At 37.5% G+C, this 15,530-nt stretch overlaps 1 protein-coding gene and 1 long non-coding RNA gene across 3 annotated transcripts in view; both read left to right on the top strand.

The window, feature by feature from the left end:
• Positions 1-15,530, top strand: part of LOC112045946 (LIM and SH3 domain protein Lasp) — a 35,200-nt gene that overhangs the window by 7,942 nt on the left and 11,728 nt on the right. For both annotated transcript variants that reach the window (XM_024082348.2, XM_024082347.2), the window contains exon 2: positions 11,045-11,139. In XM_024082348.2, the coding sequence (XP_023938116.2) occupies positions 11,045-11,139 (95 nt within the window). The remainder of the gene's footprint in view (positions 1-11,044; positions 11,140-15,530) is intronic.
• On the top strand, positions 580-1,106 carry LOC128198944 (uncharacterized). Its single transcript, XR_008251651.1, has 2 exons — positions 580-810; positions 896-1,106. It is a non-coding gene; the product is annotated as an uncharacterized LOC128198944 (long non-coding RNA).

Raw genomic sequence — 15,530 nt, 5'->3', positions numbered from 1 at the left:
AAAATATTTTGCAAAAAAATATAAAAAATGTATTTGAGGCAACTTGAAATTTTAATAGAGTATTATTTATAACTAAAAAATAAGACTCTCAAAAAGACAGATCATTTCGGTGGGACTTTTTACCTGCCAGGTGATCTTATAAAGTAATGATTACAAAAATATAAAATTACAAAATCAGATTTATTGAAATAGAAAAATTATATACTAATAATACAGATGCAGAATTATTATGAGGGCCATCTTTATGTGCAAGTTTACCTGGTTTTCATGCATTAACAGGATGCGATTATAATCCATCATTTTTCCAAAAAGGAAAAATAAGGCCATATAAAATATTGATAAAAAATCAAAATTATCAAAAAGCTTTAACAGATCTTGGAGTTGCACATATTACCAGATCACGTGAAGAAATTTTGCCAATTTTGGAAGCATTTATTTGTGAAATTTATGGATATAAAAATATATCAAATATAAATGCAGCACGGTTTCAAAAATTTTGTGTAACTTACAAAGCTAACACTGAAGATGAACCTTTCAAAAAAACTTTAAAAAATTGTGATCCCTCTACTTTACCTCCGTGCAAAGCTGAATTACAACAACATCTTTTAAGAACGCAATATATAACATGTATTTGGAGAAATGCATATTTGCGATTCCCCAGCAGTTTGACACCGAATAGAAACGGATGGACACTTCATGAGGATACGCTACATTTCCACTGGTTCGACGGAGATTGTATGCCGCAATCAGTATTCGACGCTATTGTTCATGAAAACAATAAACAAAATAATATTGGAAATGATACTACAGGTGCGTATACATAGTTTTTTTTTTAACTGCTGTATTTTAATTACTATGATTTATTTAATCAATCCATATATATTACTTTTCGCAGATAATGCAGGGGTATCCGAATTAGACACAGATGAATCTGAAGTTGATTCTGATAGCTCTGATGAAGGAGCATCTACAGAAGAAGAATGACAATTTCTTTCTGATATGACAGGGAATTAATTACATTGATATTTGTATACTCATAATAATTCTGCAGCTGTATTATTAGTATATAATTTTTCTATTTCAATAAATCTGATTTTGTAATTTTATATTTTTGTAATCATTACTTTATAAGATCACCTGGCAGGTAAAAAGTCCCACCGAAATGATCTGTCTTTTTGAGAGTCTTATTTTTTAGTTATAAATAATACTCTATTAAAATTTCAAGTTGCCTCAAATACATTTTTTATATTTTTTTGCAAAATATTTTTGAACGCGCCTGGCAATGTTAAAACCCCGACTGAATCGTCTGGCTTATTTTTTTTTATATTCTATAAATATTAAACTACAACATATAAAAATTGCAAATTGCCTCAAGTATATTTTTGGATAAAAAAAAAATATTTTTAAAAATTTGGGGGTTGATTTAGCCCCGCTACTCACCAGCCAGGTCTGCAGTTTCGTATTGGGATATAATAGGAGAGGTACAGGACAAGTTTTCAGCTTGCCTCAAATACCTACCCAAAAATTCTTACCAGCTCTTGGACTATTACTTGGTGAATTGAAATGAATTCTAATGATGAAAGAATTTTTAAAACTGACATTATAACAACTAAAACAGCGGCAATTTTAAATGGCGATTTTTGATTTTAATTATTTTTTTCATCGCGGTTTGATAAAACAGTTTAGTTTCAAACAATTGAGAAAAAGAACTTATTTGTATCGTTACCCGGGATCGAACTCATGATTATTTTAACGTACCTTAGATTTACACCACCCGACCATTTACACCATCCGACCATTTACACCACTCGACCAAATGACCATGTAGGATGTAGTTGAAATTAATGTACGCTTACTGTCTGAGTTCTGTACCTACTAATTTATGTTTTCAACCCATGCATAATCTCCTAAGACCAAAAATCTTTGTACTGAAGTTTCAACCCCTTGGACTTGAGCATTTGTGCGAATTATGTTACATCACAGAAAAGTACGAGAATATTTTAGCGTGCGTTCTGTCGAGCGCTCTAGCGAGCAGATTTGCTTGGATTAGAAGCATCGAATAGGGCGTTCTCTAGAAATCTCAAGATGAAGTGTCTCATACGAGTAACCTTCCCTTGCGTCCCACAGTCGGCTTAAAAGTTCGCAGACCACTCAGTCTTAAACGAGCGAGTGAGCTGTAATAATAAAATTTTCCTCCCAGCTGAACAAAAGGCAGAAAAAACGTCTTTACTCACGCACCGACGTCCGACACGCAAGGCCGAGCACGGGCGTGCTGTGGTATGATGAATTGATGATGCCGTGCCTGTGGAATGTCGCTCGATTCTAATTGTGCGATAAATTACTTTCTTTAATCGCTTCTGCGAAACTGTTTAGACTCGGGTTTGATTCCCTGGCTCGTCTGGATACTGTATACTTTCCCGTCCTGTCACAAAAAGCTTTACTTCATAACTTCTTTTACATTTAACTTGGGGAGTCATCATCATCATTATCATCATTATCTACCTATATTCGGCTCACTGCTGAGCTCGAGTCTCCTCTCAGAATGAGAGGGGTTAGGCTACCACGCTGGCCCAATGCAGATTGGCAGACTTCACACACGTACTGAATTAAGAAAATTCTCTGGTATGCAGGTTTCCTCACGATGTTTTTCCTTCACCGTTCATTTTTATTAAGTAGTCTCAGTTTACGAGCACTTTTAAAACGTCAGTTGACTATTTGTAAAGACTATCTTGTAAAAACGGGTGGTAGAGTCTTTACTCTACCCGGTTCAGAAGGCAGGTTCTGCTGAGAAGAGCCGGCAAGACACTCAACAGTTCCAAACTAACCTATACGTCCTCAACGTCCGTTCGCCTCACCCGATCACATTTTTCGTAACGCTCACGTCGCAAATTTACTAGCATACTCCCCAAGGAGAACTGATAGCCCAGTTGATATGATATCTGCCTCCAATTCCGGAGGGTGTGGGTTCGAGTCCGGTCCAGGGCATGCACTCCAACTTTTCAGTTGTGTGCATTTTAAGAAATCAAATATCACGTGTCTCAAACGGTGTGTTTGTTTGTTTCGTTTGTGGACTAAGGTCTAACACTTCTTATTCTCAGAGGAGACTCGTGCTCAGCAGTGAGCCGAATATGAGTTGATAATGAGATTACTTAACGATAGGGGGGGCTACAGGGGTAGCTTGCTTAGACATCAAGTTACCTTAATCCGGCATTGGGCATTAAAATTTGAAGCAGAAACGAAATAGTCAAAGTAAACAAAGTTTAGGTGACGGCAAACCTCAGTATCGCGTTTTCCGCTTCGTCGGTCGTCGCGACAGTTGGTCTACACACCGACGCACAGCTGATATGGCCTTGTTATAGTTACTAAGCGGATCTAAATTAATCCCAAACTTTACATTATATACTAAGTACTAGCGGACGCCCGCGTGGACATCAGTTTTTCACAAATCCCCCGGGAATCATGGATTTTTCCGGGATGAAAAGTAGTCTATGTGTTAATTCAGAGTAAAATCTATTTTGATTCCGAATTTCAGCCAAATCGCTTCAGTAGCAGCAGCGCAAATTAGGAACAAACATACTTACACAATACACACACAAACTATCGTAATAATAATATTAGTGTGACTAGCGGGTGCCCGCGACGTCGTCCGCTTTTAGACTTCCTATTCAGCCCTCTTACAAAATCTGTTCTTAGCGGACGTCTTCTCCCTCCCTAAACTACCTCCCTGCCAAATTTCATCTTTTTATGTCAAGTGGTTTTCGAGATTTCGTGATGAGTGAATTTCGCATTTATATTATGTTAATATACATAATTAAATAAAGGATACTTAATTAATGTTTAAACTAATAATATAACTAATACCGACAAATTTCCAAACCATACGAGGCCCTTAGTCATGAGCTGGTTCTTGCAACGCGGCACGATCCAAACTGTATAAATTTAGTATCAATAACACTCACGATACTTTATAGGCGGGGTCTAAGCACCATATCTTTTTTTTAGAGTTATTTTCACTAATTTGGATGTACAGAACCCTAAAATGTATTTAATAACCCCAACCTACATTAACCACGACGGCACGAGTATCATAAGTAGGTAATCACCACCATTGTCTCGCAAGGTTGAGCGACGAGCGTGTCTCTGTAATTGTTTGAATTAAACAGTTAGTTAACAACTGTTTATTCAAGAGTATTGATAAATCCATGTCTTTTAACACGGCTTTTATCAAACTTTTAAAAAATTATAAAAATATATTAAGAAAGAAAGAAAATAAATTTATTTATATCTAAAACTTACAGACAGTCAGTACCCTATCCTTATGACAGCATGTCCTCCCACCAACCAGACCTTTTTTTTTATTCTTTACAAGTTAGCCCTTGACTACAATCTCACCTGGACCAATTAAGAAAATCTCAATGGGCCCAGCCAGGAATCGAACCCAGGACCTCCGTCTTGTAAAGCCACCGCGCATATCACTGCGCCACAGAGGCCGTCAAAATATATTATGTGAACTTGTAAGCGTGCCAGGAGCGTTGGCGTTGGTTACAGTGAGGAGTCGCGTAAGTGGTATAACTCGTCACTCGTGGTGTAATGTACAGGTTGTTAATTAACTGTGAAAGTGTTTAATTGGCCGGCTGCTAATTGATCTTTCGACTTAACTACGTATGATGTACGTACGTAGCGTCAGTAAGCGACTTCACTTACGTGAAATTTCCAATCTAAAGTGTTTTTCAGATTGCATGGGTACGGTGACAGTTGCCTGTATGACGTTCATAATACGTACTATTATCGTGAATTAGTCTTTGTCAATTATCCAGTCTTTCAAGAGTGAAACAACTGTCACCCGCACCATCCTACATGAAACGAACTGTTATGGTGACATATTTTTTAATTACTTACTCGTTATGTTTTTTTTTTATTCCTGAAGAAGAAGTTCTGTCATTCGAGCGTATCCACTTTACAACTGGTGTGTGATTCCACTATTTTACAATCGTCGACGAACTTTTCGCCTGTCTTCTTACTCGAACTTGAACTTTATGTCTACAGGAATTCAAAATTAATATGTCACTACCAAAGATGTGCCATAGAAGCGAACTATTGTCAGAATGCGAGGGCTGGACTGAGAATCTATTTCAGGTTCTCATTCCAATAATAAATATCAGACAAAATTAAATCTATAATAATATTATATTGACTTGGAGGTATAGAGAAATATGACCTTGGAGCATTTTTTTTTGCGGATCACCTCATTTCTCATTCGATCACGCGGAAATACTCCGAGCATAGCTCGTTCCATCGCCGGCTGTGTGACTATGAGGCCCATAGTTAGCGACCAACTCTCGGAACCATGGGTCATCACTGGCAACACGCACTGTTCGAAGACTTTTGTATTTATGCACTGAAGAATTTTGGACGAAAAGGTATCGCGAAGTTTCCCGAATGCAGCCCAGCCGAGATGGATGCGGTGGTTCACCTCTTTCTCGAAATTTGACCTATCTCACTGAACCATATGCCCTAGGTATATCTATTCGTCTACAATTTCGAGTGTAGGTAGGTATGTTAGTTCGTAACAATTGAAACCTAGATTCGGACGGACGCGCTGACCGCTATGTCGCTATTGATTGGTAATTTAATTAAGTCGCTGGACCTACATCCGGATATTCGTATATCTAGATTTTAGGTCACGGGTTTTGATAACATTTGGTCTGCATTTTGGAATTCGTGATCGTGTGTTTATAGTTTGACCCAATGATATTAGCCTTAATTGGTCATATTATATTTCACACGCTTTAATAGTAGTTTTCTTAATTAATTTATAATCTATATGTTTTGATTTATAGTTGGCAATTTTATTGAAATTAATTTATGTCATGCAAATAGGGCGTTTTACGTTAATGACTGCAATACAATATCAGCAATCAATTATATATTATCGTTGCATTAACATATATGTATCTAATTTATGTTCTGTAATGTACTTGTGATCAAAATAAAGTAGTAAAAAAAATTATAGTAAACAAAATACAACCGACTTCAAAACCTAAAAACTTACCCATTTAACTAAAAAGTGAAAAACAACATCATAATACTATTATGTTCTAAATGCTGGATAGGATACATCATCGGCTTAGCACCGTCTTCAAACCGATCAGCAGGTAGAATGGCCTGCAATTTATGAATGCATAACTGCACTGCATACCATGTGGATTGATTACGATTGTTGGAAATGAATTTTTACATTTTTGACGACCTTCTATGTCGCAGTTTGTAGTGATGTTGTTTTTAATAGAGAGTTCCTGTGTTCGATTTCCAGCTCGAGTCAGTTTTGGATTTTATAAATAATTTCTAAATTAACTTAGGTCTGGTTTGATGGTAGGCATCTACCTACCGGAAAAGACATGCCTTCGATACTTTGTAGAAACCATCGGAGGTAAGGTATGGTATGGGTAACTTGTACTTCTTCCAAGTAAGTTTTCTTTTTTAAAGAATATTTGCCCTTTTTTTTAAATGACCAATATTCCCATTCCCCTCCCAACTAGTCGGGAAAGACTGTGCTAGGAGTGGGTACGACAATAGACCAACGGGATGGGGATCGAACCACCACCGAGGTGATGAGTCCGACCGCTCTTACCGTTGAGCTATTGAGGCACTGTCCGCTTCTATCTTGGACTTGTCGTCACTTAACATCAGGTTACATGTTCACTGTTTTGGTATTTATTATCAACCTATTCAAATAAATCAATTGATAAAATTACCATTGATTTGATATCCACCAGTAGGTAAGCACCGGATGACATTTATATATAATAAAAAACAAATCAATTCACGAAATGTCATACATATACTATAATACAAATTACAAATGTCATCCGGTGCTTACGGTGATATCATAGTATGTATAGATGACACTTTGTTGTCCACTTCAATAGGTTGATAATGAAGACCAAAATAGTGAATAGCCTAGGTGAGATCACAGTCAAGGACTAATTAGTCATGGAACATAAAAAGGATAGTAACATGTAAAACAAGAAGCGAACACGTCGTAAACTGCTAAACCGCAGAGCAATGTAGAATGTAAGCGATCACTTGAATTAACAGCACTACAACGTAGTTCACAGTTGTAATTTCAGACTTTGTTACAACGCAGACGCAAAACATAAGCTTTGAGAGGATAATGTAAAATTGTATAGCTAACTAATAATAATTAATTTTCCTTTAGTTTCCTGGTTAAAGGAAAGTATTGAAATATTAATAGCCAGCCTGTTACATTTTCCTTATTTTAATTAATGCCTGAAATATTTTCTCTTCTGGTTGAGCGCTCCGCCAGTGTCCGGCAAAGCGTTGCCGCCAGTACGTGCACAAGGTTTTTACCTAGGGTAGGCACTATACATACAAGTTGTACCTATAAATGGAAAATTTGTCTTTCAAAATAGGTTCAGAATGAATCCTCAGGGTATGCAGGGAATTTATGCGTCTATGGTTGACATACGAAGTTAGGCGAGCGTGCACGACCACTTCCGAAATAAATTTCGGCTTCGGCCAAAGTTTTGACCTATTTTGGCCGAGACGGAAACTGCCGCCGAAACTTGATTTTTGGCCGAAATCGAAACCGTTCCTTCGGTCGGACACTACTATTCACTCTTGCCTTGAAGGTACTCATGCTGTACGTGTCAGGAAACACAGATGCCGGAAGGGCAGGGCTAGTGGCAGTTTGATACTGTTACTGTCACGTAACGTAAACGCGATTTTCTAAGGAATTGACACACCACTGTTTCAATTCCATATAAATTTGCGTTTACGTCAATGTGTTGGTAACTTTATGAAAATTATTGAAAACTCCCACTTGGCACACAGTTCTTACTAGAAACGTAGATGCAAACATTTTGTGCGGGTGATGGAGGAACTAGATTGTAAAGTTCTTGTGCACACTCTCCGAAGTATATCCGGTAAAAGACCGATAGACAGACGAGACGTTGCGTCCGTGTTGCAAATTTTGCAGTGTCGTTAGTGTCAACTAGGGTTGCCAACCAAATTATAATATATAGCATTACACTATATTTCGAGTCTGCGTACTATATACTGTTGAAGGAATTTATAGTACGCAAAAATACTATATTTTCGACACTGAAATATAACAAACAAAATTTTTATTTTAAGACTTTATGAACATTCGTTTTTACATATGCAATAGCCTATCCTAAATTGTCTATCTCACTGAGTTCCAAACATTAGGTAAACGAACAAATTAAAAAAAATCTTTTGGTTTTCTAAAATTAAAAAAATATCAAATGTGAAAAAACATAATTATGACACTCTTGTTTCAAGATTCATTTGTTTCATTTTTAAATAAGACTGAATAAATATTGTTTTTTTTATATAAATAAATATCGATTTATTACATAAAATACTATATTTTTTTAAGCGCACTATATTATTTTATAGCTAAATCTGAAAAATACAATTTTTTCCTAAAAATAAGTTGGCAACCCTAGTGTCAACTGTTCATTACCGATGATACGCGACGATCAACGCAGCGAGCTGGTATTTAGCACTATGATACGCGACGATCAACCGAGTCTAATGCAGCGAGCTGGTATAGCAGACCCATATCCCATGGGTGCTACTCCATGCTGGTTTGAACTACATAAAAAAAACCTTCTTTTCAGTGTTTTTTTTTACTAAAAATACCTTATTCCGAGTAGTTATTATATAGAACAACAGGGACTCATATCAGCTTACTTGAGTATCCTTTTTGTTATCACCATCTCACGCATTACGCCATCGCTTGCACATTGCGGCGTAGAGTTGCGCAAAGCGAGCGTCGCTGAAGGAAACCGGCACGTTCCGATCTATTTGTGAGTACTGACTCATTTGGCTGTTTACCGCCCCACATAGGGAAAATAGCGCAAAGGTATACACACTAAATTATAATTTAAGCATACAAATGCAATATTTGATAGGATAATTATTTATTAACACGTTCGCTGCGGTACGAGGTTGATTGACCTCGTAAGTCTAGCAACTTCAAGAGTTACGAGGTCGATGGACTTCGTACCACACCACATAAAGTTTTAGTATGAGGTCAAAATACCTCGTAACGCACCAGAGTAAAGTACGGAAAAATCAATGCCGCAGCGAACGTGTTAAATAATAATAAATTAATCTATACTATATATACTTCTATACTAATATTATAAATGCAAAAGTAAGTCTGTCTGTCTGTCTGTTACTTTTTCACGGATAGACGGCTTAGCCGATTAAGATGAATTTTGGTGTAATGGTTTGGTGTAGTGCAAAACATAGGTTACTTTTTGACCCTAAAATAAAAATAGAAGGGGGTGAAATAGGGGTTGAAAGTTTTATGGTCGTTCATTTTTAGAGTTACCGGTTTTTGTTTATAAATCATCATCATTGACTTTACTTAACTATAATAATGCTCCCGAGTTTTTCTTTTGTTTTTTTTTTTTGAGCCAACGCATTTTGAGATTAACCATATATTTACAGCGTTACGACCGGTCGTATCCATAGCTGCTTTTGTGCTTCAGGCATGACCAGGCATGTCCAGGATACCCTGGGCCTCAATGTCCGTAGCAGAACCAGCTAACCATGGGACTCATTGGTTCGTAACTATAATAGTACATAAAAAATTTAAAACTCCCTCAAATGAGTTATGTCTGGCTAGCGCAGGCTCGTTCTATATCATGTGTACCAATAGTCGAAACGGTTTCTACTTAGCATCTGATTGTTACTGTTAGGGCCTGCGAATTGGTTCAGTGGGCCGTTCGCCCAAAGCGTTGTATTCTGCCCGCTCTTCACGTTGGTGTTGGCTAACATACTGGAGAATACGTTGGCGCATACGCTGGCCAACATGTAGAGTTTGTTTACTGAAAGTAGAGACTGAAATCGCTCGGCATCATCATCATTATCATCATCATCATCATCATCATCATCATCATCATCATCATCATCATCATCATCATCATCATCATCATATCAGCCGATGGACGTCCACTGCAAGCCATAGGCCTTTTGTAGGGACTTCCAAACATCACGATATTGAGCCACCTATATCCAACGAATCCCTGCGACTCGCTTGATGTCGTCAGTCCACCTAGTGGGGGGTCGACAAATTATCAAAAACGTACTAATGTTAAAAAAAACGGTGTTTGTGAAAACATTATTCCTACGTGTATAAAAACGTGTACGTTTCGGGACGTTAGACAGAAGTGATAACTGATACCTGCTGCCGTATGCGGGAGAGAAAGGCAAGCCAGACAGACAGGCCCTGTAACGCGTTACGTTACCCTCCCTTGTGAAGTTATCACTTCAAAAATTACAAGTATCAAACTGAGTTATTCCCACAGAACATAAAGCGTTATGCTGCACATTAAGGCTATTTCATAAGCAATATAATTTTAGAAATACCCTCGGTTTTTTTTAATTTGCCGGTCGATTTTAGGCTCTACTTTCATTGGCCAAACTACCAACGTGAATAGCTTATTGGCCAACGTATTGGCCAAACGTATAGAGGGGGCATTTAACGATGTTCCTTACACTATTGTTTTGTAATTTAAGACATTCACACGAAAACTTTTTATCCCACAACATTTGGACATACGTCTGTAACATGAGATTTTGTTTTAATTAAGTATACGTACCTATTTGCATTAGCTTATTTATGTATTATTTTTATCTAGATTGATGCTCACAGTTCCATACGGGAAATTGGATTTTTTCTCACATGGGACGAAATTTCTGCGATAAAACGTGGCCTATAATCTTTTCCTAGGTCACATTGTACAAAAATTCATAAAAATCGATCTAGTAGTTTATCCTTGAAAAGGTAATGGTTACTTCAACGAAAAGACGTGAAAAATATATTGATAAAAAAAACGTGAGGGTCTCGGGAGTCAGGACGCTCGACAGAAATAATAATTTAAACCTGCTGCCGTTAGCGCGGGAAGCAAGACAGTGTGGCGTTACGTTACGTTAGCGGTTTACTCTCCCATATTTTAATAACGAAGTGTTGTATCGTTTGTTGCAGACATGGCACAAAGGCTGCTTCAAATGCCAGGAGTGTGGGATGACCCTAAACATGCGCACATACAAGGGTTATGGGAAACTGCCCTACTGCGAAGCGTAAGTACACATTACATACTTTTATTATCTCTATAAATGTGGGAAAAACCAACATTGAAGCTTATTTTTCATAAATCAATCTTAGTAGAAACCCGGAGTTGGGAAGTTGGTGCAAAGAGACAAATAAGCTACTTAAGTGTGCTTATAAATAAGCTACGTCATGTATAATACGCCATGTTACAATAAAAAACTTGTATATAACTGTAATAAATGGGGATGATGACTAGTTTTGAATATATTGATTTTTATGATACATTCGGGTAAATAAGGTCAATGTTAACTAATTTATACATAAAAAGCAAAGATTGTCTGGATATTTGCAAAATAAATAAGATTATAAAATTTCAAAATCTATTAAAAATCTTTTAACGTAATTAGATAAAAATTCATACAGTTTTAGCTTCCTTACATGAAATGTGACATTTTTTAATAAGTGAACTTTAAACATAAACGCACAAATAACAAGGATACTAGTAATTTTGTTTGACCGCCCATACAAATCAAAGATCATTACTAGCCTACGACGTCATTTAAACGTACCATTTTGTATGGGGCGTTTTTCAGGGATCCGCAGCAGCGCCGCAAATCTGACCCTTTAAATCCCTGTAGCTCCGAAAGTAATGATCACAGATACTTTTACAAAATTGCTTTACTATTAGCATACTCTTCATTAATATACAATTTAAAAAAGTGTCATCATCCCTGTTGTCTAGTTTGCTACGTATTTTAAGTATGGCGTTTCAGGATTGTTTTCAGTGTAATGGTACAGTCACTGGCGTAAGTTTAGTGTGGCAGTACTTGTTAATGGCTGGCTCTAGCCCGTGATACGTAGAGCATAAGCTCAGTTAAAAGGTGGTACATACGTTTAAAATGTGATGTTTTAGACCAAATTGTATAACGTACTAAAAGTTGCACCCGTGTAATTCCCGTTACCGTAAGAATCCCCTAGTTTCATCAGGGATAATATGTAGGATGTAATTTTAAAAGAATTTTTCAAATCGGTTCAGTACTTTCAAAGCCTTACTCAATGCAAACAATAAACAAACACAGATAATCAAATCTATGTAATAACAGTACGTATATAGACGAATGTAAAATACTCTGTAGGCTCTGTTGAGTTTTTTTTAGCGAATTTAGATGCACTTTAGCACTTGCATTATACCATCATCATCATCATCATCTCCTTATCCCACTTAAGTAGGGTCTGAAAAATATGTCAATCTTTTCCATTCGTCTCTATTACTCGTCAACTCATCATCCACTCCTTTTACACACATGTCCTCTTTCACACAATCCAACCATCTCTTCTTTGGCCTTCCTCTCCTCTTATGTCCATCCACTTGCATTATACCATATGTAAAAGAAAATGAAAATTGTACACGTTTTTAAATCGATAAGTACATCAGTAATTGCTTCGTTATGCCCTGTTAATGCTGCATTATATATCAATTAACATCATACTTTAATCGGGCTTAGTCACAAGCATAGATCACTATAATTATTGTATTAAGTAGAGATAGCAAAACAACATATACAATAGATATTGTTACGAGTTATACGAGTAGCTCAGAGGTTAGGACTTGGTACACAAATACACGATTCTGTAGACGGGGTAAATAGTTCGATGAACGTTGTTTTTCAAGATGTTGGTATGATGATCCTAGAGTGGGAAGCGCAGTGTTGGGTTGAAAACCCTTCCAGCACCTGGGGATCCCAACGTCCATCGGCTTTTCGAACTATGTGCCCTGTCCATTGCCACTTCAGCTTCGCGACTCGCTGGACTATATCGGAGACTTTGATTCTTCTACGGATCCCCTCATTTCTGATTCGATCTCGCAGAGAAACTCGCTCCATCACCCGCTGAGTGACTTTGTGCCTACTCATATGAGGGCTACAGTTAGCGACTTAAGGATTCGTGTCATCTCTGACAACACGCAATGTTTGAAAACATTCGTTTATCTCTTTTTTTACAAATAGTTTTAGAAAGAAAAAGAACTCTTTTGCCAATTATGTCCAAAGAGTTACCTACTGCTATGCTGTTAAGCAGTATTACTGTTCCGGTTTAAAAAACCGGGTAGTGGTGTAATTATAGGCACACGAGACCTGACAACACCTATGCCAAGGGTATATAACCAAATCAACACCTATGCCAATAACCAAAGGCAGCATATTGAGTGTTATGGCATGTTTTTTGAGTAACTTCAACTGACCGGGCTTGTTCTGTCATTCATTATCATCATTTCAGCCTTTTGTAGGGACTTCCAAACATCACGATACTGAGCCACCTGCATCCAGCGAATCCCTGCTACTCGCTTGATCTCGTCAGTCCACCTGGTGGGAGTCGGCCAACACTGCGCTTACTAGTGCGGGGACCCCAACGTCCATTGGCTCTTCGAACTATGTGCCCCGCCCATTGCCACTTCAGCTTCGCAACTCGTTGAGCTATGTCGTTGACTTTGGTTCTTCTGCGGATCTCCTCATTTCTGATTCGATCACGCAGAGATAGAGTTCTGCCATTGCTAGAAAAAAAGAAGTCTTGCAGTGAACCTCACACAGTGATTTCTTAATAGTTTTTTATGCCGACGCTATTTCCTCGGTATGAATGGTGGGTGCGTCCAATGCATTGTATGAATCAGCGATCAGCTGTCAACAATGCTGGCTATACCGAGAGTTGGTAACGTAATATATATGTTTCTAAATCTTATCTATAGAGTCCTCAGACTATAAACGACGCGCAAGTAGTAGTCAGAACTCAGAGCCGCAAAAAGAAAAGTAATACTAGATTTTTAAACGATAAGTCTTTTTAAATTGACTGGATACAAAATCGAAGATAAGTAGGCTTAGCATGCGTCTGCGCATATTATCTTGTGAAGAGAAACAGACATGGTCGACTAATAGCGATGGAGTTGGAATATCAAAGTCAAAAGTCAAAATTCAATTATTTGAATTAGGCTCACTTTACAAGCACTTTTGAAAAATAAGGTAATGTTACTAGTTAATGATGATAATTGAAGTCGATTACTTAAAATTATCACCATCTTATCTCTCTATCTATTAAAAGTTGATTTTATCTTTCTTTCGCACTATTTATTATATATTTTTTCTGCAACTTGTACTGAGAATATTTCATATTTTCTTTAAGTTAATATTTTTTTAGAAAAGTACAATAGATCAAATAAATAAATGTGTAACCTTTTCTTTGTTTAGATAAATCCTAAACATGGCCAATCCTTAAAATAACTATCACTTGATAATATACCCTATGACATGGTTTTAAAGATCATTATCGTTTGGCGTGACAAAGTTAATTGATTGTTATGCATAGTGCATACTGACTAGCAAGTGAACTCTAACAACCGCTTATTGGATAATACACTCTAATGCTTAGTGTTTAAAGTCCAATTTTAAATGGCATGGGATTTAATTGATCGTAATGCATAGCCCATGGGCCATGCATGATCTACGTAGTCACCGGTGTCATTATGTAGTGTTACGTCAGTTTGACATTGTTTGATTATGTGGGCCATGTCTGTTCCGGTAGTGAAACCGAATGCAGTTTGTTTATGTCTTAGTATGGGAGCTGGGGATGCTAAATATGCAGTTACTAAAGAGCCGTGGGGAAGATTTAGTAGATATGTGATTGGAAATATATCTTCTACTTTATAAAAATAAGTCGGGTTTTCCTTCCTGACGCTATAACTCCAGAACGCACGAACCGATTTCCACGTTTTGGTTTTGCATTCGTTGGAAAGGTGTCGGGAAAATTCAGGAAAAGATAGGGGTAAGGGTCAGGGGTAGGGGTGGTTGAAAGTTTACATCGAGTTTCACGCGGACGAAGTCGCGGGCGTCCGCTAGTATGGTTATATAATTTTTTCGAGAGCCGTGATAGCGTAGTGGATATAACCTCTGCCTCCGGTTCCGAAGGGCGTGGTTTCGAATCCGATCCTGAGCATGCACCTCCAACTTTTCAGTTGTGTGCATTATAAGACATTAAATGTCACGTGTCTCAAACGGCGTAGGAAACCTGCATACCAGAGAATTTTCTTAATTCTCTGCGTGTGTGAAGTCTGCAATCCGCATTTGGCCTATTTGTGAGCCATATACGGGTTGATAACGATAAGTACAGAAATGGCCTAGGTAGAGCCGTGGGCCTGTGATATTTAATTTCATAAAATGTACATGACTGAAAAGTTGCAGATGTGTGCCACGGACTTAATTCGAACCTATGCCCTCCGAATCGAAGGCAGAGGTCATATTCACGGAGCTATCACGGCTCATAGTTAAAAAAAATATCTTTAAAATGTCTAGTTTTTCCCGAGCACTTATAGTGGAAATAGTGGATGAGTTATATTCTATCATCCAATGCACCAAATGTAATAGGTCCCCGCGAC

Source organism: Bicyclus anynana, chromosome 18, assembly GCF_947172395.1.
Source record: "Bicyclus anynana chromosome 18, ilBicAnyn1.1, whole genome shotgun sequence".
NCBI lineage: Eukaryota > Metazoa > Arthropoda > Insecta > Lepidoptera > Nymphalidae > Bicyclus > Bicyclus anynana.
The sequence above is the reverse complement of the archived record's forward strand: the minus strand, read 5'-3'. Positions and strand labels throughout refer to the sequence as shown.